At 40.4% G+C, this 25,770-nt stretch overlaps 1 protein-coding gene across 1 annotated transcript in view; it reads right to left on the minus strand.

Annotated features, from left to right (window-relative positions):
* DOCK4 (dedicator of cytokinesis 4) overlaps positions 1-25,770 on the minus strand; it is a 477,639-nt gene that overhangs the window by 22,802 nt on the left and 429,067 nt on the right. Inside the window, exons 35-42 of the mRNA XM_011955954.1 lie at positions 24,006-24,154; positions 21,500-21,586; positions 19,583-19,687; positions 14,370-14,511; positions 12,824-12,990; positions 9,691-9,777; positions 1,543-1,719; positions 431-514 (exon numbers count right to left, since the gene is read on the minus strand). Of these exons, the coding sequence (XP_011811344.1) occupies positions 431-514; positions 1,543-1,719; positions 9,691-9,777; positions 12,824-12,990; positions 14,370-14,511; positions 19,583-19,687; positions 21,500-21,586; positions 24,006-24,154 (998 nt within the window). The remainder of the gene's footprint in view (positions 1-430; positions 515-1,542; positions 1,720-9,690; positions 9,778-12,823; positions 12,991-14,369; positions 14,512-19,582; positions 19,688-21,499; positions 21,587-24,005; positions 24,155-25,770) is intronic.

Here is a 25,770-nt window from a genome sequence, read left to right on the forward strand (position 1 = left end):
GGTAGGGTCACAGATTAACAGCATCTTAAATACAGAACAAAATGGAGTCTCTTATGTCTACTTCTTTCTATATAGACACAGTAACAGTCTGATCTTTCCTCCTTTTCCCCACAGGTCCCTCCCCCAAGATATCCCTTATGTATATGCAAATATTCCAAAATCTGAAACACTTATCGTCCCAAGTATTTTGGATAAAAGATACTCAACCTGTAACTGGCTGCCATAGTCTACTCATTGTTAAATTAATTTTTGCATCACAGTGGGAAGAAAATGTAGAAATTAGCAAGTTGGGATATATTACAGGAATCTGTAACCATTCCTGGCCAGCTTCAGTTAGACCACTGATGCAGGAAACCATGCAGAGGGGGCTCTAGGTAAGCGAGCACATATCCAGGCAAAATAGAAGGGGATTGGCTTCTGCTTCCCTTACCTGCTCAAGCATCAGCTCTCTCAATCGTGCAATTTTCTCCCCATCTTCAGGGTGACTTAAGATATATTCTTTGACAAAGAATGCCTAGTAAGGGAAAGGAGAATCAGTCTACTTCAGTGGAGCTACAAGACAAGTCAAAGACAAGTTGTTTTTAAAGACCTGGCATCTTTATGGAAATGACACCATTATAAACCACATTCTGGGACAGATGGGCTGATAACAAGCGTAGGTGGTTGGTTGGTCAGAATGGAAACATAAGAATTGTTAAAGGAAGATCAGTGATTGTACAATAAGTACCCTTGGTAAAATAAAGAACAAACCCAAATCAATAAGCTATATGGCTTGTATCCTAAAACAAACTGCCTTAAGATTCAGTGTGACCTAGATGGTGGCCTTACCTTCCAGGGTACTGTATCTTTCTGTTTAAGAGAGCAGATGGAAGGTCCACTTAAAGCATCATCTAAGCAAGATTGGTCTTTTTTTTTTTTTTTGAGACAGAGTCTCGCTCTGTTGCCCAGGCTGGAGTGCAGTGGCCGGATCTCAGCTCACTGCAAGCTCCGCCTCCCGAGTTTACGTCATTCTCCTGCCTCAGCCTCCCAAGTAGCTGGGACTACAGGCGCCCGCCGCCTCGCCCAGCTAGTTTTTTTTGTATTTTTAGTAGAGACAGGGTTTCACCGTGTTAGCAAGGATGGTCTCGATCTCCTGACCTCGTGATCCGCCCGTCTCGGCCTCCCAAAGTGCTGGGATTACAGGCTTGAGCCACCGCGCCTGGCCCAGATCAGACTTTTCTATGCCCATGAACTTCTTTGCTTAGAGAAATTATTTTAGGTGGATATTTATTAAACAATCCTAACGTCCTTTCTACTTTTATTCATGCAAGAATGAATACACACACACATTTTTATTATCAAAATATAACATGTTGGGAAAATGGAGTTACTGGGCAATTACAAATGACTGTATGTTTTGCTCTGTTTAACAAAGGACTCTGTGTCAATTGCAGCCCTGTGTTTGCGTGCTGATATGGGCACACAGTCTGAAAAAAGATTCATGAAACCCTAAGCAGGGTTACCCAGTTGAAAACTTTCTCTGAAACAATACCTAATCCTTACCTCTTGGTACCTGGAAACACCACCATTAACTGCAGCATCTATAACTCCATTCAGGCACATCGTCAGGGGATTAATATTCTGCATCTGTCTTGTCTGACACTGACTAATCAGAGTCTTCAGTTGCTGATTCTTATTTTCCAGCACTTCAATTGCATTTTCCAGAGGACTCATTTCTACCTGAGAAGCAAATGAACATAAATATGTATTGAATTTGTGACATTCAAGAAGAAAGACAAAGTAGTTTATCCATGTTCTGAAATATCTGCGCTCCCCCTTGGCTTCCATCAATATCTCTACCAGGGGCCATTCTGTAGAATAGACAAGGATGTGGAAGTCAAGTGGGACGTTCATTAGCAAGGTTTGGAAAGGAGCAGGTAATTATACTTATTCATTGAAATGTGGTTTGGATAATCATCAATTCTATATTAGCACTGCAACAACCAATTTAATCCTTAAAATAATATCCAAGCATCTCATGTCTTTTAAAACCAGTGTTTTTTCTTTTGAAGGGTTAAATATTCAGAGACCCTGAATATTATCACTCTTCTCAATGCTTATTTGATACAAAGCACCAGGGGAGATATAAAGATGCATTTATGGATCCTCTGATGTCAAGGAGCTTTCAGCCCAGTTGGGAAGATGGGACATATGCCATATGAACCTCATATGTATATATAACAGCACCATAAGGTGGCACAGGATGGCACACAGTTGGGAATTATAGAAAACAAGATAATATATACTGCAGGATCTATTTGTTGGAGAGCCAAATAGAATCATAATGACTTAAAAATTCCAGGCTGTATGGAGGACCTAATTGTGAAAATGGTAAAAATGCTCTTCAAATGTATGTCATTGGGATTGCTATTGCCATTGACATTCTCCTTGAAGAGAAGGTCTGCCAAGCTCTCAGCAATCAAGTAATTCAGGATTACAAGAAGCATATTTAAATATTGGTTCATGCAGGCAAGGAAACAAATTAGAGTTTTTAAAGGTCACTTAGATCATCTCAAACCAACACTGAAAAAGCCTAGAATATTAAGACTGAACATTCATCAAATGAGTGTTTGAAAGAGAAGGGAAGGGAAGGGAAGATAAGCAAGAACATAGAAGATTTTGTAACATGTGTAACCATCAAAAAGCACATGTTCAGGGTTTATAAGGACGCTTAAAAACCAGTAAGAAAAAGGTAAACAAACAAATAAAAAATGAGCAAATGAATTAAACAGCAATTTACAAAGGAATAAATTCAAATGGCCAGTAAACAAATAATGAAAAGGTATTGGGCCTCATTTGTGATCAAAGATGTGAAAAATACTACTACAATAACATACTACTAAAAACCCACTGAAATGGTAAAAATAAAAATGACAACAGCAGATGAGAGTGAGATTGTGAGCAACGGACTCTCGATTACTGCTACTGGAAGTTCAAGTTGGTACCTTCACTTTGGAAAAACAGGTGAAGATATAAATAAAAATGACAACAGCAGATGAGAGTGAGATTGTGAGCAACGGACTCTTGATTACTGCTACTGGAAGTTCAAGTTGGTACCTTCACTTTGGAAAAACAGGTGAAGATATATATATATGTGTGTGTGTGTATATCTTATGATTCAGAAATTCTAGGCATATAAGGAAAAGTGGAGTAGGAGGTTTTTGTATGTGTATACCAGGAAACATATACAAAAATGTTCATCATCTCCAAAATCCATATGTCCATTGACGAGAATAAACATTGTGATATGTTCATGGAATGGAATAGCATACAGGAATGAAACAAACTTCAGTCACATGCAATAACATGGAAAAACATTACAAATAACACTGAGTCCAATATGTCTCAATAGAACACAAGTAGTATGTTATATCAAGTTCAAAACCAGGTAAAACCAAATTGACTTGTTTAGAGAGGCAAATAGGTGATAAACTAAGCAAGGGAATGAATACCATAAAAGTCAGGATAGTGACTACTTTTTATGGTGAAGATGGAGCTATAATTGAGAAGGGGTGCATGGTAGGCCTGCAGGATATGACTGGCAATGTTCTGTTTCTTTACCGGAATGGTGGAAAATGGGTATGGGTATTTACTTTTAGATTATTTGTAACAGTAAATCTTTGTTTTATGAACACAAAAGTTAAACCATAAAGGAAAAGGCTGAGAGCTCTGAGTAACTGAAAGTTAAAAAGTAAGCAAAACATCTTAAAACATAGAATGGCGGTTCCCAGGGGCTAGGGGGAAGGGGAGAGGAGAACTGCTGTTGAGTGAATACAGAGTTTGAGATTTCCAACATGAAAAACTTCTAGATATCTGTTGCACAACAATGTACATATAGTTAACACTACTGTACTGCACACCTAAAAATGGTTACAATAGATTTTATGTACTTTTGGCTATAAGAAAAAAGCAATCTTCATTTTTGTAAATTCAAATGCTATTAAAAATCAAATTTTCTAGAAAGTAAATAAAACAAGATATAATAAACATAGGCAAAATACAAACGACTTGGAAAATATTTCCAACATGAAGGATAGACAAAATACTGAAGAGACAAAGGATATGAGTGGTGCATTCACACAAGAAAATAGAGTACATCAATATATGAAAACATATCTTCACTTAGCATTCAAAAAATGCTGAAACAAAACATCCAACCCCAGTATAATTTTGGTCTATTTGGAAAGATTAAAATATACAACACTTAGTGTTGGAGAAGATACTGGGGAAATAGGTATTCCTAAGACTAGTTATCCCCTCTAGACAGGGTGTAAATTATATATCCCATTGCTGATCCATGAATCAATGGTTACAGTGGGGATACTTTTGATTAATTCACTTCTAGGGAAATCTAAGGGGACGGTCAAAGAAGTGTGCAAAGATACGTGATATAGAGTGTTCACCAAGAATTACTTTCCTCGGCCGGGCACGGTGGCTCAAGCCTGTAATCCCAGCACTTTGGGAGGCCGAGACAGGCGGATCACGAGGTCAGGAGATCGAGACCATCCTGGCTAACACGGTGAAACCCCGTCTCTACTAAAATATACAAAAAACTAGCCGGGCGAGGTGGTGGGCGCCTGTAGTCCCAGCTACTCCGGAGGCTGAGGCAGGAGAATGGCGTAAACCTGGGAGGCGGAGCTTGCAGTGAGCTGAGATCCAGCCACTGCACTCCAGCCTGGGCGACAGAGCCAGATTCCGTCTCAAAAAAAAAAAGAATTACTTTCCTCCATCCCTCAGATTACAATCTCTAAATACTGTTTACCACTAAAATGAATAAAAAGCCATTGGAGAAATAGCTGCTTTCAGGTCTAGGGCAGGAGATGTTCAAGTGATCCTAGACCACCTGTCTTACCAGGAGGTCCTTCAACTATCTGGGAGGCAAACATAAAAGTATCTGGCCTGTGATCCATTCATTTTCTTTACTGGGGAATGTCCTTAGAGGACAGAAAAGACAGGTGACTATGTCTTTTCTCTTTGTCAACTGAACCTTCAAGTAAACAGACTAAAAATAATTGCTAGGGGGAAGAGATGTTATCTACGGAATGCCCAAGAGGGAAGTCCCCGGTCAAAGGATTTAAGTAAATAAACCAGAATCCATGAGGCATGATCACAGAATGTCCCTGAGAAGCTTTACAACTAACTCTCTGGAGTAGAAAATGGAATGTTTCATAATTGACACTTCATAATTTAAATGTGCTTCTGAATGAGGAACCCTGTGAACCTCACTTAGGGACTTCACCTATAATTCTGAATTATTACTGATGTGGGGAAGAAGGACCTGGCATGCGTGATGTCTCAGAAATCTCACTGCTTTATCTGAGCATCCTGCCTGCCTTGAAATTACTAGCAAAGCTTGATGCTGGGAGGGGTCACTGAGTCCTGTGTGGAATTTGACAGTCAGATCCTGTGTGTTAGTTCACACTAACTATGTGTGGATACTGTGAAAAAAGACTCAGGAGCCGTTTTGAAGAGGCTCCCAACAGGCAAAGATGGAACATTTTGAAATTTAATAAGAAAAACTGCAATGGATTAAAACAAAACAAATATGCTTATATCCATGAGTTACTAATGATACTAAAACCAAAACCAACCAAACAAAAACCCCTCTGATCACTTTTGTAGAATACACCATTATCTTTACTGTACCTCAGGGTAATCAAATATTTAGTGAGAGGACATTTCTGTTTATAGAAGTATTCCAATGAGTAAATAAACATGAAATGATAAAATATCACCATTTTGTGACCCATAAAAGATTAATGGGTCTGGTCAATGATCACCAGTGGCTGCCAACATCACACACACACACACACACACACACACGACAACCAGTAGCACACAACACCAAGTATGAAGTAGTCTTGTGAAAATAAAAGCAAAACATTTTATCAAGTCTCTAGTTCTAACTACCAATTTACAAGGAATACAGGCGACAGAGAAACATATTAAATGACTTCACTGGGATGCAGTCTGCAGAATCCACACATAAGGAAACATTTCAGGATAAACAACCTAGTTTCTTCAACAAAAAAATAAGGAAAGTGATGCAAGGGGACATCTAGGCAGGAGAATGGCGTAAACCCGGGAGGCGGAGCTTGCAGTGAGCTGAGATCCGGCCACTGCACTCCAGCCTGGGCGACAGAGCCAGATTCCGTCTCAAAAAAAAAAAAAAAGACTTACTTTCCTCCATCCCTCAGATTACAATCTCTAAATACTGTTTACCACTAAAATGAATAAAAAGTCATTGGAGAAATAGCTGCTTTCAGGTCTAGGGCAGTAGATGAAGTGATATGACATCTGAGATTTACTTCAAAAACAGTCCAGTTGAGAGGGAGCAGGTAGACGTGTAGATGAAACAAAATTGGCCTCTTTGATGGCTGTTGAAGTAATGATGGGTAAGTCAGGTTCATTATATCATTATATATTTTCTCTACTTTTGTACGCTGTAACTTAGGTTTTAAAAGGTCACTGGCTGCGAAGTACAAAAGAGACTACAGGGATAAGGGTTGGAAAGCTAATGTTTTAGGAGGCTATTGCAGTAATCAGGCACTAGGTGGCGCTATCGGTGGGGCGCTGAGGACTGGTTAGCTTCTGGGTATACAGTGTTTAGAAACAGGCACATTGTTTTCTGATGGGCAGGATGTGGTATGACAATATTATCGTGATCTTTAGTTGGATTTTAAAAAAATCATTATGGATTCTAAACTATAAATGTTTGTCTTGATTAAAAATGTTTTAATGAGCTTAGTTTTTTTTTTTTTTTTTGAGACAGAGTTTTGCTCTTGTTGCCCAGGCTGGAGTGCAGTGGTGCGATCTCAGCTCACTGCAACCTCTGCCGCCCGGGCTCAAGCAATTCTCCTGCCTCAGCCTCCCAAGTAGCTGGGCTACAGGTGCGTGCCACCACGCCCAGCTAATTTTTTGTATTTTTACTAGAGACGGGGTTTCACCATGTTGGTTAGGCTGGTCTTGAACTCCTGACCTCTGGTGATCCACCTGTCTCAGCCTCCCAACGTGCTGGAATTACAGGTGAGTCATGGCGCCCAGCTGAAATGATCTTATTTTTTAATCCGGACAAAAACACTTTTTTGGGTTTTGAAAATAATAAATAAACTACAGAGGAAACAACAGTTCAAAGGCACTGATATAAGCTATTGAGGAGGTCTATGAATTAGAAAATAAAGGTCCCCAATTTCATCTGAAACCTTTGGTGCCATATGTTTCAGAATTAAGAACTTTTCAGATTTTAGAAAGGCAGTATAGGGCCATATATGGTATATTACATAACCCCCAGCAGGATCTAGGGTAGGTTCCTCTAATCAAATGCATTACATTAATAAGGCCGGGCATGGTGGTTTATGCCTGTAATCCCAGCACTTTGGGAGACAAAGACCAGAGGACTGTTTGAGCCCAGGAGCTTGAGACTAGCCTGAGCAACATCGTGAGACCTCATCTCTACAACAAATCAGAAAAGTAGCCAGTTGTGGTGGCACATGCTTGTGGTCCCAGCTACTTGGGTGGCTGAAGTGGGAGGATCACTTGAGCCCGGGAGGTCAAGGCTGCAGTGAACCATGATCGTACCACTGCACTCCAGCCTGGGTGACAGAGGAAGATCCAGTCTCAAAAACAAACAAAAAAGGAAATACAATATTTCTACAGTGAAACACATGAACCTTCACAATAAGTGAAATACAGTTAATAAATGGACTTGCATTAGAAAAGCTTGGGTGTATTATCAGCAAATGAGCTTTGGAGTCAAATGAAAGCATCTCTTGGGTTTCAGACACTGGCATCTGCAGATGAGGAATTTCAATTCAACGTGATGTATTTGTATTGAGTACCTACTACCTGTCCCTGTTCTTGAAGACCTTCTACACTAGAAGTTAAACCAGGAAACCAATAGCTTTAATCGACAGTGAGGACATTCTAGGCAGCAAGAACAAGAGAAAAACACAAAAGCTGTTAAGAGTGGGCTGTGTTCAGGGAACAAAACAGTTTAGTTTGATTTGTTCCATTTGACAGAACATAAGATTACATATTCTAATAAAGTAGGCAGCTGATGTTTGAAAGGTTGTGTTTAGTAATGCTCCTTTTATCATTATCAGCATGCTATTTTTTATTAGCATTGTATGTGTGTATGACATTTCCAAGGGCTAGGACCATTGGTGAGACTTCACAGGATTTAATGCTCTGGGTAGTAAGTAGCTAAAGGCTCTCTGAATCATTAATGCAGCATGGATGACTAAAAACCCATGCCATTCTCTAAGTTGGACCCATGCCATTCAGCGGGAAGCATAATAAGACTTTTTGAGCACTGCGTTTAGCAGTCTCCCCTCTTCCATGGAAGGTACCAGGGCACAACGTGTAAGCAGCCAGTTTTTGGGGACTCTGGACCTGAGACTGGACAAGAATACAACTATACTGATGTAATCTGCTGAATAGAGTTCAATTTTAATTTTCAAATCCTTAGCCTAATTGAACATGATAGGCTGAGAGTAGTTTCAATGCTGAGACATTTCAGGTAAGACAAACAATTCTTGAAAAACAATTTGGTCAGGAGCTGTTCTTTCTACTGGATTGAAGGAATAGGCTTGTGACCTAAATAAGGTATGAATTACATTATATTTGCACAATTGGCACACTTCCTATCAGAGAACTACAGCGATGAAAGGGTGAGACCCAGGCTCAGAAACGAATGACAAACACATTATTTCTGCAGTGAAACAAATGAACATTTCCACTAAGTGAAATAAAGTTAATAAATGGCTATAATGGATGTAGCAAGGGAGGCTGTGAGACTGCGAGGCTGTAGCTGACATCGAGGTGCTGTCAGCTGGAAGAGCAGCACAGACAGCTGGGTGGGGTCCCACCCTGGGTGTGGCTGCCTTCAGCTGCTGCTCTCCCTGCTCTCCACAACTGGGGACTGGAGCTGTGGTCACATTTTACAACCCGAGGGTTCTTGGGAGCTGTGGTTGCCAGGTTCTGTAGCGGCACCCACTGTAGATCAGGACTGCTCAGTGAGACTAATATGCTGCCACCCTTTCTACTGGGAACTGTAACAACACGGACCTACTGTGCATCGGACACTGGGCAGAGACTTGACATTAGCCTCCTTCAGCCTGTAAGAAAACCATAGCTAGAAGAGATTAATATAATTGGCTTTGGAATCAGAAATATCTGGGTTGGAGTCTCTCTTCAACATCTTGCTATGTGATCTCTGGCAAAGGCTTTTGACCTCTTGATAAACACTGCAAAAACAGGGATAAGAATATATACTTCATAGCTTTGATATGATAATTAAGAGAAAGCAGGTAGCATTAGCACTGGTCTGACACAATAAGCACTGAAGGTCACACAGCTATAGCAATTAGGAGAGCTGGAATTCCAAGTCTTCTAACTCAAGGGCCTGAGTAGTTTTTTTTACATGTAGCAAATTGAGTTGTTTTCAAGGAATCCCTCCGTCTGGATGCATTAGGACAATATTAATGTTTACCTTCTCAGCTTGGTAATAGCGGTCAATACTATAAACATTCACTATTTTACTATGAGTGCTTCCAGAGAATCTGGGTCAAAGGAGAAGTAATGAATATAAGGCATAACTCTAAGTGAACAACTATGATGAGAAAGTGCTTGAGAATAAGCTCTGATCCTTACCACTTCACGTTTTTCCACTTCAAACCAGCGAGAAATGCCAGGCAAACTCTGCACCAAGTATAATGACGTTCTCTCCACCCAGAGACTCTACAAAACACGAAACACATTAAGGTCCCCCAAGTTGCCCTTCTTTCTAGCTACTTCCATGACTAGTGTTTGTCACCCACTGTTAACCAGGTTTTCCTTATTCCCATCAGCCTTTCTTTAGTCTTCATTCAAGCACTCATGAAACTATCACAGTGAGATACTGCTGAAGCTGATTTTAACAATTCCATTGTATATCATCAAGCTTTTTTCCATGTGGAATAAATGAGCTCCTACTTCAAACAGCAAGCTTAAAAATACAAAAATAGGCTATATGTTATTTTCTTTGCTATTTCTCCAAAATTCTAATTCAAACTCTCTTCTCTTCACTCCTTAACATCTAGCCATTTATATCTAGAAGGGTCAGCCAGTCAATGTATCAGCCAGTTAATGTAAGAGTAGAATAAGAGTCCTAAGGGAAGCAAAGGCTTTAGGAACCACACAGCGTGATCTGAGTTAAAGATGAGGACATGGCCGGGCACGGTGGCTCATGCCTGTAATCCCAGCACTTTGGGAGGCCAAGGCGGAAAGATCATGGGGTCAGGGGATTGAGACCATCCTGGCTAACATGGCAAAACCTTGTCTCTGCTAAAAATACAAAAAATTCGCTGGGAGTGGTGGCGGGCACCTGTAGTCCCAGCTACTCGGGAGGCTGAGGCAGGAGAATGGCATGAACCCGGGAGGTGGAGCTTGCAGTGAGCCGAGATCACGCCATCACATTCCAGCCTGGGTGACAGAGCGAGACTCCGTCTTAAAAAAAAAAAAAAAAAAAAAAATTTGAAAACACTAGGTCTTAAAGCAGCAATGTGACTTGTTCAAAAGCTATACTACCAATAGAGCCAGCACTAGAGCCTACCCACTAGGACCTCTGACTCCCTCTCTGTTGCTGAATCTACTGTGCCACATTTTCTTGTGCTTTTTTGAACTGCTGTTAATAGAGGCAAATCTGTATTTTAGAGCCAGGGCTGCTTCTGGCCAGGACCAGCAACCCCAGGACATGTGAAACCATGCTGCTTTTGGTACGAGTTGCTGTTGATGACAGGTTTCTTTTTTGTCAACCAGGTTTTAGTATCTACGCCTCATCTTTCTTACTTAAACCAAGTGTATTCCCAAGAGGATAATACACTTTACAAAATTCCTGAAATAGTGCCATTTACTCAAACCACCACCACCACAACAAAAAAAATGGAAGAGTTTCTCTGGGCCAGCCAAGCTGTGCTGAGATGAATAGGACAGCGATCCTGTGACAAGAGCTCGCAGTGTTCTGGTGCTGACAGGGAGGTAAGCAGATGAATAAGAGCTCAGAGTGAAGAGAAAGGGATGTTCAAGGCTCTGGGGGCCAACAGAGGGGGATGCAGGCGCACACGCCAGCCTGGAGGAGGAGGACAGCAGTTCTCAGAGGGGGCGATGCGTGAGCTGCATTCTGAGGAGTGAGTAGGAGTTTGCCAGGAGGAGAGTGGGGGTAGCAGTGCTGGCAGGAGAAGCAGCTTGCGAAAGGGCTTGGCGGGAGAGGAAGAGAGAAGCTGAGTGTCGCAGAGGCTGAGAGGGAGGAGGGGTGAGTGGGTTGTGGTGGAGAGACTTCTGGAGGGGCAGTTTGGAGCCAGATTCTGAGGGCTATACAGCACAGGAATCAGGAGCCAGATTTATTATTATTGCTTTTTAGGGAGATTGCTGCACTACTGATACAGATTTAAAGTGACAACCACAAGGAAATGTAGTATGGTGGAAAAAACAATGAAGGAGTCACAAAACGTGAGTTCTAGGACTGGGGCTACCGGTAACTAGAAGGTGACTCTGAACAAGTCAATTGCCTGATTTCAGTGGATTTCTGACTACGTTTTAACTAAAAGCAACTGCAAGAAGAACTATATCATCAACTGGCTATATCTGTAATTGATTTTGGGAGTCACAAAGAAAAATGTAAGCTTCCAGAAAAAAACAAGAAAATGATCATGGATCTTTTTAGTACTATCCTATTGTTGTTTTCCAATGGGCTCCTTGCCTTGATATTTAGCCCATTGAATCTCCGGGCACAAGGAACTGCTCTTTATTCAATCCTGTCATAACTCTGCAAAACCTTCCCCTTTTGATCTCCTCTCAGTTGCGAATGATTCCTGGAAATACTTCTGGGAGTACTGGGAACAGACACAGGCAGAGCTGACTAAGTGAGTTAACATGAGACAATCATGTTAGGAGCACATTTCCTAGCTTAAGTAGGGAACATCTGTGATGAAAAATGCTAAGCCAATTAACTCACAAAAATAAGCTAATTTTGCATTCTTCATTTAGGTATGAAATAAACTGGGGGGGTCTCACTATATCATTGTTTGCAAAGAAAGGGGCAGACTCTAATTTATCTAGTGAACAATTTTGCCCCTTTTCTGCAGTGGGGCTATGAGAAACCTTGCCCCTTTCTGGCAGAGAGGGCGCTGAAGTAGGAAGGTATGTTGGAACTACTGAGAGCAGAGAACTCAACACATGCAAAGAATCCAAGATTTGCTTTTACTCGGAGTCCTGAGAAGTTCTGATTACACACTGTTCTCACAAGAACAAGCAGCAAAAGATGGCACATAACTTCCCCACCGTACCAGCAGTCTACCCAACTGTTCTCTGTCTTCAGGAACTCCTTTTCTCTGTTCCTTACGTATTCTTTATTCACTGAACTTTATGCGAAAATGAACATCCCAAGGTTCCCACAATTGGTTCAACATAAATGAATGAGAGGACTGACTTCAGCCAGGAGTTCTCAAAGACTGGTCTAAGAACCACCAGCATCAGAACTGTTACAAAAAAGCTGATTTTAGGACCTCCTCCCAGACCAACTGATTCAGAATTCCTGAGCTGGGCACCAGAAATCTGCTTGGTTAGGGAGCACTCCATGTTACTCTGATACACGTGGAGCTGCAGAACCACAAGACTAAATGATTTATATAGTCCCTTCTGTTTCTGTCACTTGACACTATTCTGAGTAAATATTTACCAAGGGTTGCGCCCCAAGGGGCTTGCAGTCTATCTGAGGAGTTGGCATATAATAAGAATTGCATGGTACCTTGAATTCATTCTCTTTATCTTTTGTGCCTTTGTGAAATGGTCGGTCATAGCGGAATTTCCAGATGTGATTCACTTTATAGAAACTTTTGATGTTGTCCGGAACACCCTCTCTCTGCAGGACCTCCTGGCTCTCCGGAATGGGAGTCACAGCATATATCTGCAAATCTAGGATTAAAGAGTCAAGGAGAGAACCTGACTTGGCAATCCATGGAAGTCTGGCTCAGGCTGAACTATGGCAGAGAGAAGAGGATGGGTAAGAATCTTCTGTTTCCATTTCAGTTGAAGTCATTTAAAAAATTACCAAGAAGATGCCAAGAACTCAGTTCTAGCAAATCACGTTCTCAAACTACGGGTCTTGAAGCTAGTTCTAGGTAGGTGAAGTATCAGCTTGAAATTTCCATGACTTGAAATTTTCATGACCTCTGAATTTAGATATCACTAATTTGTGTGTGTGTGTGTGTGTACGTAGATGCGAATGGTTTAGGCCTTAGGTACTCAGGATAATCCTAATCCTTGTTCATGAGACATATCTTAGTCTGTGCATGAGCCATTTAAATTTATTGTTTGCTTATAATAACATGTAAATACCTATGCAACCATGACCAAAGACAGAAACTAGAACACTGACCGTGACTTCCACCTATCTGTGTGATTTTCTGTGTCCCTAGCCTTCCCACATCTGTGATAACTTCTCTCCCAAATCTTGTATTCATATGCAGGGTGTTTAGTTATAGTTTATATTTTTAAAAATTACATTAAAGGGGTATCATATTAACTTGTATATTTACTTCCTTCTCTTCTTATTTAAAGAAAGATAGCAAAATATTTTTCCTATGTACTTTCTTGCATGTCTTGCATTTTCGTTTCTGCTTTGAAATGGTATTCACAATTGTCAGTGGAAGTTTTAGGTGTTTTTTAAGACCATCAGTTTCAGGAAAAGGCAGAGGGGTTCAGGAAAGAGTGCTGGGGTGAACTGCCTTTGTCTCTAATACCTATATAATTTTACTTCAGTTGTTTGTGTTTAGACAATAAGAGTATGAATTAATACAACACGGATTAAAGGCTGTTCAGGATGCCATAGCTAAAAGCCCCCAAAAGATACTGGAGTAGCTCTTTCTCTTGCATTCCTCATTCTAAAATAAAAATTACAGGGTGGGGGGAGGGGCAAATAATATGTGCCAGTAAGCATAATACTATGATTTTCTCGAACTTAAGCAGTTTCCACAGGATATGTCAAAGGAAATTTATTCTAAAGGAAATCACTAGAAAGGAGCTTTAAAGGCAGGGTTGAGCTATTCAAGAGGTTTAATTAGAAGGGAAAAATTCTTTCAAGAGAGTTCTTTCAACTGACATCATGATAATAAACAGAACAATTAAGTTCTATTCATAAAGAGTTAAGCTAAAATTAAGATGACGGAAAACAGGGAGCAGTAAGGATGTGGCTGTTGAAAAGGGACTGGTGGCTGAACAACCTTGCATGAAAATGCTCTGCAGCTAAGAGCCAGTGCAATCTCACTGAGTCCAGCCCTTGTAGGTGCGGATACACTGAGCTTCTGCCTGGAAGATGGTCTCATCGGGCTGGTTGGCATGCTGCATGGCGATGGCGTGGGGGAACTCGTTCAGCATTCTCTGTTGGAAGGCTTCCAGCCTCTCGTAGTCATGCCCTCGACACACAAACTCCTTATTCTGGAGACGAAAGCAAAAAAGAAATTAGGGCTATATAACTGAGTGGATTACAGACAAAGTCAAAAAACGTGACACTGGCAGTAACTGACCATGTGTCTCATACCAAGACACTCTAACAAAAAATACGCTGGAACAATCTGAAAAGTTTGCCCAATTGTTAAAAATGCAGATAAAGATCATGAGTTCACTCTCTACTGCATTTCATAAGACCCAATAGAATGCCTCACTCTTTCTGGTTCACTTGCATGAGGCGCAAAGAGGTGGATTCTCAGAGCACCAAAACATAAAAACAAAACACTTGTATTCCCTCTAAATGTTAATAAGCACATGTGTAAAGATTATTTTTATAAAGTACATATTAAATTCACATGGGTAATTTCACAATGTGGAGGAAAAGTAAATTTGTTGTCTGCTTTTTGTTTTGTGTGTATATGTGTGTGTGTGTATGTATGAGTATTCTGCCATTCATGATGCTCTCCTTCAGGTAAGAATGGTGAAGGTTATTTCTGAGGTAGGTTAAGACAGCTGGAAAGATGGGAAGGTTTCCCAAAAGTACCTGAATGATCTGATTAGATAATGATGGATCTGATATTTTAATGGTAATGAAGTTGTAATTGAGCACAGTCATTGACGAAGCACACTGCACGTGTCATTCAACTCATACAAGCTTGACAGGTAGTCACTGTCCCCTACCCCACCCCATTTTATAATTGGGGAACCAGGGCTGAAAGTCTTTTTTGTTTTTTTGAGATGGAGTCTCACTCTGTTGCCCCAGCTGGAGTGCAGTGGTATGATCTCAGCTTACTGCAACCTCCATCTCCCAACTTCAAGCAATTCTTCTGCCTTAGCCTCCCGAGTAGCTGGAATGACAGGTGTGCACTACCATGTCCAGCTAATTTTTGTATTTTTAGTAGAGATGGGGTTTCACTGTGTTGGCCAGGCTGGCCTTGAACGCCTGGCCTCAGGCACTGATCTGCCTGCCTTGGCCTTCCAAAGTGCTGGGATTACAGGCATGAGCCACCACACCTGGCCACGACTTAATGTCTTGAAATACTTTGTCCACGTGTACTAGATTGAAATTCTGGTCTGAGTCCAAACCCTGGGCTCTTTCTATACTGAACACAGCCTAGTGTATGCAGGAAAAACGCCTAGGAGCTACCAAGACTAAGAAAGCTTGCGGGATCTCAGGTCCTGGAGATCATCAAGTTAAGGGGAGATCAGTTTGGGGCCTAGAGGAGCTGAGGCCCAGTGTTTTCCATGTTTTTCAGCTCTATGAGGTTCTTATGTAAAATGCCGTAAAGAGGAACTCCAGGCCACAGTGAGGGAGTGAGAAACAAGTCATGGGCAGAGGCTTAGTTCTTCCACAAGGAAAAGGCAGCTGCAGGCAGGTAGAGGAAATGCAGCAGGAACTGGGCTGGATAAACTACCTCGATTCCCCACAAACCCCTAAATAAATCATGATCTTTTGAAAAACACAAGGTTAAGGCAGACGCTACCTATTATTGTGGACCCGATACAATTCTATATTTAAAACTTTCTAGATAAAAGTTACAGTATCTGATGCTGTATTTTAAAAATTCTACTCAAAAGATAATTAATTTGCTTGGTAAAATAAAAGACAATACATCCCTCTCTGCCTATTACAGGAGCCCCCAAATAAATATTCAAATATCCTAGTAAATGAAATATATTTTATAACAACACTTATACATAACAGTTTGTAAAAATCGGGGCATTTGCTCTATGAATACAGGCATTCAATGCTATTAAGAAGCCATTTGAAGGCCGGGCGCGGTGGCTCAAGCCTGTAATCCCAGCACTTTGGGAGGCCGAGACGGGCGGATCACGAGGTCAGGAGATCGAGACCATCCTGGCTAACACGGTGAAACCCCGTCTCCACTAAAAAATACAAAAAACTAGCCGGGCGACGTGGCGGGCGCCTGTAGTCCCAGCTACTCGGGAGGCTGAGGCAGGAGAATGGCTTGAACCTGGGAGGCGGAGCTTGCGGTGAGCTGAGATCCGGCCACTGCACTCCAGCCTGGGTGATAGCGAGACTCCATCTCAAAAAAAAAAAAAAGAAGCCATTTTAAATAAAATGAAATTTTGGCTGATATTTGGGACTCCAAGAAATAAAGCATCTTCCTTATCAGTACTCTTTTTTTTTTCTGAGAAAAACATAGCTTTATTGAGATATAATTCACATAAAACAAAATCCACTTTTTAAAAATGTGCAATTCAGTGGTTTTTGGTATATTTATAGAGTTGTGCAAACATTAACAAAATTTAATTTCAGAATCTTTTCATCATTATCAAAAAGAAACCCTATACTCATTAGCAGTTACTTCCTATTTTCCCCTCCCCCCAGCCAATCACAAAATTACTTTCTGTTTGTATGGATTTGCCTGTTACAGAATTATACAATGTGCTGGCCTTTTGTGACTAGCTTTTACCTAACATAGTATTTTTAAAGTTCATCCATTTTGTAGCACATATAAGTATTTCTTTTCTTTTTATTGCTAAGTATCATTGCATAGACATGTTGTATTTTGTTTACCCATTCATCAGTTAATAGACATTTGGGCAGTTTCTGTGTTTTGCCTATTATGAATAATGCTGCTATGAAGATTCAGGTACAGGTATTTGTGTGAATATGTATTTTCAATTTTCTTAAGCATGTATATAGAAGTAGAACTTCTGTGTTAGTATTCTTTAACCCATTTTCTTTTTTTTTGTTTTGGAGACAGGGTCTCACTGTCACCCAGGCTGGAGTGTACTGGCTCAATCACAGCATACTGAAGCTTTGACTCCTGAGCTCAAGCAATCCTCCTGCCTCAGCCTCCCAAGAAGCTGGAACCACAGGCGCATACCACTAAACTACTTTTTTTATTATTTTTAGTAGAGACAGGGTCTCACTATGTTGTTCAGGCTGGTCTTGAACTCCTGGGCTCAAGTGATCCTCTGGCCTTGGCCTCCCAAAGTGCAGCGATTATAGGCGTGAGATACTACTGTGCCCAGCCAAAAGTAACCTGTTTTCCACGAGGGGAAAAATCCCTACTTAGATCATAAAATTGTATAAACATATTTGAGTTCTAAAAATTATCTTGGAAATTGATCAAACAACAAAAGACTTCTGGCCTCAAGCAATTCTCTTGCCTTGGCCTCCCAAAGTGCTGGATTACAGGTGCGAGCTACTGTGCCTGGCCAAAAGGAAGTTTTTAATATTGATATATGTTTGCTTTTAAATCCAAGAACAGACTAGAATCTGATTCCTTAAAAAAAAGGTCAGGCTCCGGGATTCTGAAGAGTGTAGTGCACTTTACAAACCAATAGAGGGGGACCCTTCTCTTTCATTTTGAAGCAAATGCCATTTATACCCAGGAAAGCTATTTTTAAAAGAAGGATGATATAGAAGATGGATTTATTCTAATTGACTTTTTAACAAAATTTATTCTATTAGCTAATGCAGTTTTCCAATTTGCTAAACTCTCTTTAAAATTATGACTCTTAAACTACTTCTATTTTTTTTAAACTTTATACTTTTAATTATAATCTTTCAGATGTGACTCTGCCAACAGTGTCATGTCTGTTTGTGCCAACAGAGGGAGATGACCTACTGAGGCAGAGAAGCATCTAGACCCTGCTGTGCAATCCCCAGCCCTCTGTGCGGCTATAGCTCTAGACTGTGCCGCTCCACTCAGAACCTGGATCCCGGCCATCTGCAGTCCTTAGCGGGGTTGCTCATAACAGCTTGGGACCAGCTACACCTCCAAAACTTAGTCTTTTAAATTCAACATGTATTCTGACTCTGCCATTTTTTAATTTTCATTTTTTTGGGAGTCTTGCTCTGTTGTCCAGACTGGTCTGGAACCAGGTTCAAGTGATATTCCTATCTCAGCCTCCCAAGTTCTTGGGATTACAGCGTGCCACTGTGCCCACTTCTGCTGTTTTTGATCAGGAATCAAGATTTCCTCCATTTTTAGGCAGGCCCACCTGCAGAGTCAGCTTTGTGACCGCCCACTATACTGTGTGGAGTCTCTTTTAATGCAACAAGGAGATTGCACATTATGTCTGTGTAGCACCAAATGCATGGTCATTTCAATTGACTAAAGAAAACATTTGTTCCATGTGATACTAAAATGAACCTGTATTGGATATTTTGGGATCTACCTATCTGTCTTTTTCATTCTGAAAGGCAGATAATGATTATTAAACAAACAATAAAGTGAAATCTTTCTCTTCTTCTCTAAGTACACCCATCCTAGTATCCTGTCATATGTGCTGACAGGCAAGATTTAGGTAAAAACAAACATCAAAATATTTGTATATTGAGAACTAAAGTTGTAACAAATTGATTCAATTTTAAAATTATCCCAGATACCTTTCCTTAGTTGCTTGGGAATTACATTTGTTCTTTTAAGCAATGTTTTTATACAAGGAAGGTGTATATACTGAAGTGTTCAATAAATATTCAAGCATAGAAGACACTACTTGGCAGAATGTGAAAAATGAAAAGAATGGAGTTGAATATTTTATTATCTTGTAGGTATCTTAGAATGTCTAAAGGTTTTCCCTTTGGAGAAATGGAGTTTATACTAGCAATAAATTGGGTCTCTTTGCTGGGTGACATTTATCTTTTTACAAATTCATCAAAATGGCCAAACAACACTCTTTACATGGTGCTGGAGGTAGGGTTTTCACGTGATGTGAAACTGCATTGCTTTCGATACTCTGCAACTCCAAGCCTCCTGCAGTGCCCCACCACTGTTTTTTCTAATACTAACTTGATGGGAATTGCAGACTGAATTAAAATAGTGGGTATCATATAAGGGAAGCTATAATTATCAAAGATTGCTCAGAAAATATACTAAATTTAGGAAGGGGTTGATTGCTATCTCAGAAATTATTTAAAACAAGGCATTCTAGATTAATATAATGTCTGCAAAGTAAAAGTGTAAAGAAAGTCTCATGCATATTATTACCTGTCATATAAAATGTCACTAACATCCTAGTTTTCTTGATTGGGATATCTATAGGAGAACTATGAAAGCAAATTAAATGGTATATTACTTACTCTTAAGAAAAATGGAAATTTTTTTCCATAAAATCCAACCCTGAAGAACTCTGGTTCAAGACGTTGCTGGTCCATAATTTTGTCATACAAAGAGGCTTCCATCATCTAGAAAGCACAGAAACGTTCTACGCATTTTATCTCATCTTTCGTTTCTATCAAATTTATAGAATAAGATTTCTCTTTCATATAAAGGAGAACTTTATTTTAATTGAGTTTGCTGAAAAGAAGGTCTGACTTTCTTTTTCATGCTTTAAGTTGGGGATTGGCAAATTTCCTCTATAAATGTCCAGAGACTGTTTTACATTTTGCAGGCCATATTGTCTCTTCACAACTATTTAATTCTGCTAGGCCCAAAGGCTGTAGTTTGCTTACCCCTGCTTTAAAGGATCAAGTATATTATCCCAAGTACATGTTATCCCAAGAGAAAAATTATTTCTACGCATGTAGTCTATCAAGAAAAAATATTTTCTTCACAATTAAGTAGAAATTAACGTGAATTATTAGAGGCAAAACCTTTCTAGAGAATTCTCGTGCCAGATGTACTTACCTGTGGGTTTGCCTCCACCTGCCTATGGTAATTCAGGACATTTGGAAGGTGCGATCTTGCACAGGTTGGGCAAGGATAAAACAACAAACCAAACCAAAGGAGACCCATAGTGCAAAGTGCTGTCTGGGTTGAAAGCTCTTAAGTGCGCCTGACAATGTTGAAACTATGAAGCATATAAAGCTTATGGTTTCCCATTCATGGCATTATCATCCCCAGGGTTTCCAGAGAAAGACTAATATTACACTTGAAGATTCCTCCTCTATCCCCCCCCTCTAGTAACAGCACCCTAAAGAGCAGTTGGCATGAAGTGTAATGCTTTGGGTTTATAAAAATCTTAGTGACTATGGCACCCAAGGGCTCTCACAAGTAAACATCATCACCTCGCTTCTCGTCACAGGAACGGGATGCCAAGAGATGAACATCAATGTTTTTATATAAAACTGCAGTGCCTGCCAGAGTCAACATGATGGACTGAAGTTAAAACAAGGTTTTTCTCTTTCGTTTTCATGTTAGGAGAAGTATCGATGAACTGCTGACAGGAAATACTGTGCCAAAAGGACAGAGTCAGTTCCTGCCAGTTGAATAAATTCCTTGTTGGGGTATAAGGGATTTTATGAGCTGTTATAGGTTTATGGTATTATCTCTTAAATGGCTACCTCAAAATTAAAAGGCAATATTGTAATCTTTTTTTTTAATGTAAAAAACTGATGATCCTACTTTAGAAACCCCGAGCAACTGAAACACTCAGCAGGATCTTGTGTATTACAAGATGACACAAACGTTCATGTTGCTCAAGAGTAAGAACTTGGAGGGCAAGGAGGACTTGTCTGAACCTAAGAGCAAAGCAGGTATAAAACATTTGGTTCAGAGAAACAGAGTACTCAACTCCTTGAGCTCTTAGGTGCTAAAATCTCGATCTAAGTCCAGCAAATAAAAACACATTGCTGAAGCTAAAGAGAGGTGACGCCTACAGAATTTGGTCCTAAATTATTTAGAAATAGGTCAGCTGTTCCCACAGATTTGCAGATTATGGGACTGAGAATGGTATATTGTTACAGAAACATGTGTAAGTGGAAACTCTTCAAACAGGGTGGATATTTTCCACAATAAACTAAAAGTGTTAATCCTGGATTAGACTGTCTATTTCATATGTGGTGTTTAAAACAGATCAAGCGCTCACTTTTTTATATTAAATAAAAGCATTACACAAATCAATTTGCTATTTCTCTGTATAAATAGCTAAGTATGCTTCAGAGGATTTATCTTAAAAAAGGTTTCTGCAAGACCACAGTTAATTTCATAGAACCACACTGGAAAGCTAATCACAAAGGGAGGCTATGGCCTGATCAGGATGCAGTCAGGCACCTTACCCGCATCTTGCTCAGGTTTCTGTAGTCATAGTAACTCTCATACTGCTCTGCAATCTTCCGGCACAAGATAATGCCATTCTCCCAACACTGTGGACAAATGAATGAGATCGATGGAACCATCTGACAACATCCACTTACTTCTACCCAAAAGTCAGAACATGAGTGCTTTCAGAGCACCAAGCCTTACTTCTTAATCTTTTTTTTTTTTTTTTTGAGACGGAGTCTCACTCTGTCACCAAGCTGGAGGTTGCTCAACTCGGCTCACTGCAACCTCTGCCTCCCTGGTTCAAGCGATTCTCCTGCCTCAGCTTCCTGAGTAGCTGGGATTACAGGCAGGCACCACCATACCCAGCTAATTCTTGTATTTTTAGTAGACATGGGGTTTCACCATGTTGACCAGAATGGTCTTGATCTCCTGACCCCATGACCCGCCCACCTTGGCCTCCCAAAGTGCTGGGATTACAGGTGTGAGCCACCGCACCTGGCCACTCCTTAATCTTTATAACATACCTTTAATCATATCATTGAGCCTTTAAGCTTGAAAACACCATGTAATTAAAATGTAAATTATTAAAAATCCTTTGAATGCTGGAAACGATAATCTACCACACCAGTCATTAATATATGGTGCACGAACAATATTTTTTGCTGTCATTCCAGAATCATCCTGAAATAACTACAGTTCCACAATGGCCGAGTAGATGGATATAAACAGACCCTCAGTGCAGAGGAGAGAATTACCACTGACCCCTAAGGCCCAATTATCTGTGACTGTTACCCTGGATTCCTTGCTTGGCTTAGTTGTGCTTGCAAATTGTGAGAGGTCTAACCCAGCTGGTTACTCTCAGCAGAAATGTATAAAATTCTTTGATCTAGTATGATCTAGTATAGGTGTCAGCAAACATTTTCTGCAAAGGGCCAGAAAGTCAACACTTTAGTCTTTGAAGACCATATAGTCTTTGTCACAACTACTCAATTCTGCTGTTATAGCACCAAAGCAGTCATAGACACAATTAAGCATGGCTGTGTTCCAATAAGAATTTAGGGCCACTAAAACGTGCATTTCATATCATTTTCACAAGTCCCAAAATGTTAGGATTCCTTTGATTTCTTTCAAACATTTAAAAATGTAAAAGAGATTTGTAGCTTTGGGGCTGTACAGAAACAGGCAGTGAGTCATGTGACCTGTGGACCATAGTTTGCAACCCCTGATCTAGCACAAACTCCTGGGGATGGACCAATACATGAATCCAGAGAGTTTGTACCACTTTATCCCACAGGTGGAAACTTTACAGCAGGAGGGCACAAAAACATTTCTTTTGGTATTCATGTAATGATATGTCAGTGTAGCTAGATAAATAATAAAGGAAGATGTGAAAGAAGCAATTTCCTTGCATCAAATTTTTACGTGTACCCAATTATATTTTGTAAAAGAAATACAGCCATTGGTTGTATTTTAATTTTCTGTTTAACCTTCACAATCTGGAAGATATATTTGAGTCTAAGACATGTACCACCAAAGCATCCAAGTGTTCAAATTCAATAAACAATGGTGGTCAGATTCATGAATTTTTTTAAGAGTACTACAAGCCCTTGAAGAAGGGGAGGAAGTGGAGGGAGGTGATATACTGAATTGCTTTATGAGGTCAGTGAGGTTTTTTCAACACCCCAAGGCATCTCTTAAGTATATGATGGGATGCCACAAAATTCTTTAAACAAATTAAGTTTCATATATTTTACCTTAAAGTAGAATGGGGCAGAATGCATGCCAATTTTGGGAGACTGTGAAGGGTGATAATGGTTTTTCAGAGAACATAATACCTGTGTGCTATGGTCTGCACATTTGGGTCTCCTACAAATTTGTATGTTGAAATCCTAACCCCCATGGGATGGTATTAGGAAATGGGGTCTTTGGAAGCAATTAGGTCATGAGGGTGGAGCCCTCATGATTGGCATTAGTGCCCTTATAAAAGAGGCCCCAGAGAGTTAGCCAGTCCCTTTCACCATGTGAAGACACAGCAAGATGGCCCTCACCAGACACTGTATCTGCCAGGGCCTTGATCTTGAACTTCTCAGCCTTCAGAACTGTGAGAAATAAATTTCTGTTGTTTATAAGCTACCCAGTCTAGGGTATTTTGCTAAAGCAGCCAGGAATGGACTATGTTACTGGCGATCAAAATCTCTAAATCCGTGTTTATCAAAGTGTAATGAAAAGGTCATGCACACTGGACTCTCCTAGGGTCCTTGTTAAAATCACGGATTCCCCAGCCTCGTGCCCGACAAGCCATGAATCAGAATGGTTGATTCAAAATCAAAATGAATCAGAACGGTTAGGAGTGGGGCCTAGGAATCCCCATTTTAACAAGCTCTTGGGTGTTTCTAATATACGTTAAAATGTGAGGATCCCTGCTCAAGGAAGTGGGCATTCATACACTAGAAATGAAAGAGAAAGGGACATCAACACCACCACCCCAGGAGGGACCCCGAATGGGGCAGGGCCACTTACTTTGCCTCTGTCAAAGTTCTGGATGATGGTGAGGTGCAGGTGCTCTTTGCGCTGCCATTCTGTTTGCATAGGGTAGGTCAGGAACTCCCTGAGGGGCCGATCAGACCATTCCAGTAGCTCATCATATAAGAGGAGGGTATATGCAGCTTCTGCAAGTCACGTGGGAAGGCAATGATTGAGACAGGACCCCAAGCCACATTCCTTCAAATGTGGCCAGTTTCTGACAAACTGGGAAAAAAAATACTATTTTCTAAATTTCGTGATACAGCAGAAAAATGTCCAGAATATATGCAGCAGTAGGGTAATGAACGAGGACTTCCCCCGGATGATGGACTTGGACTTATCAGAGATCTGTACTTCATCTTTTGTTTCCCTGTATTTTCTGTTTCTGTTTTTGCCTTTTGTTTTTGTTTTCCCTAAAATGTCTGTATACTACAGCATAATAAAAATGTGTAAGGATATCTTGCTGTTGCTGGTTCAAAGATGTGGGGAGACAGGCCTTTGTTTGCTGGGAGAGTTCACTAGTAAGTTCCTTGGGGACTATGAGCATCTTCCAAAGAGCAGGCTTAGGAAACAAAAAATGGCAAATTCTTTGGAATAACAAAAGGCTGAAAAATTAAAACTGGTGAGGAGCGGGGGTCAGAGTGGAGGCAGAATTTACAAGGGGCAAAGAAGCCAGAGAGGAGCTGAGTGAAGACAAAAAGAAAAAGAAAGAAAAAAATCTAGCAACAGGGTAGGAATTGGAAAGGGTGGAAGTGCTGGATGAGGAGTCGGGGGAGTGTGTCAGTGTGTGGGTGTATTTGTGTGTGAGAGAGAGAATGAACTGTTGCAGGCTGTGTGATATGACCGGCTCACCCCAGATGGCCCCACAAATCTTCTGTAAAGACTACGGATATCATTACGTGCTTGACATGGTTGAATTTCCTGCAGAAGCAAGGGGTGATTTTCCATATGCACATAAGTGGAAAAGATGACTTATGGATTTAAGTATAGTTGGCAGATAGTGTATTTGACAGAATACTAGAATACTTGCCATTCTGCAGGTCTCTCGTTTTCCTGAACTGTAAATATAGCCAAATAGATCAAGAATAGGGAGAGTTCACTAGTAAGTTCCTTGGGGACTATGAGCATCTTCCAAAGAGCAGGCTTAGGAAACAAAAAATGGCAAATTCTTTGGAATAATAAAAGGCTGAAAAATTAAAACTGGTGAGGAGCGGGGGTCAGAGTGGAGGCAGAATTTACAAGGGGCAAAGGACTTGTAATATTGTCACTGATAAAGGACTATAATAATTTTTCCTCTAATGTCATAATAGCCAACTCAATTACTAAATTGAATAAAATGGACAAATACTTAGGTTATTAGTCCATTCAACTCCACCTCATAGGTTTCTCAAAAGACATAATGATAGCTTTTCAGATGGTATCAACAATGGTAATTCCTTTTCTTCATTTATTTGCCTTTAGGGTAATTACACATAAAGCCCTAAAGTAACATGCTAAGTTATAATGCTATGATGTGGCCATCTCCACGTAAAAAAGACAGTTGCAATAAGAAGGGCCAGGGCCCCTATCACAGGCTCTGGTCTTTTTTCTCTTCAATTACATTTGGTGAGCTTATACAATCTCCTGGTCAATTATTATTGTGAAAGCTTTCCTAATCCACCAGCAGTCTCTTATCCCCCTCCACTCAGTTTGCAGTTACCAATATGAACTTCTTTCAATGCAAATAAACGATGATGTTGCTTCCCTGGTTAAGACCAGTCAA

The sequence above is a fragment of the Colobus angolensis genome, unplaced genomic scaffold (assembly GCF_000951035.1).
Source record: "Colobus angolensis palliatus isolate OR3802 unplaced genomic scaffold, Cang.pa_1.0 Scaffold403, whole genome shotgun sequence".
In the NCBI taxonomy this organism is placed as follows: domain Eukaryota; kingdom Metazoa; phylum Chordata; class Mammalia; order Primates; family Cercopithecidae; genus Colobus; species Colobus angolensis.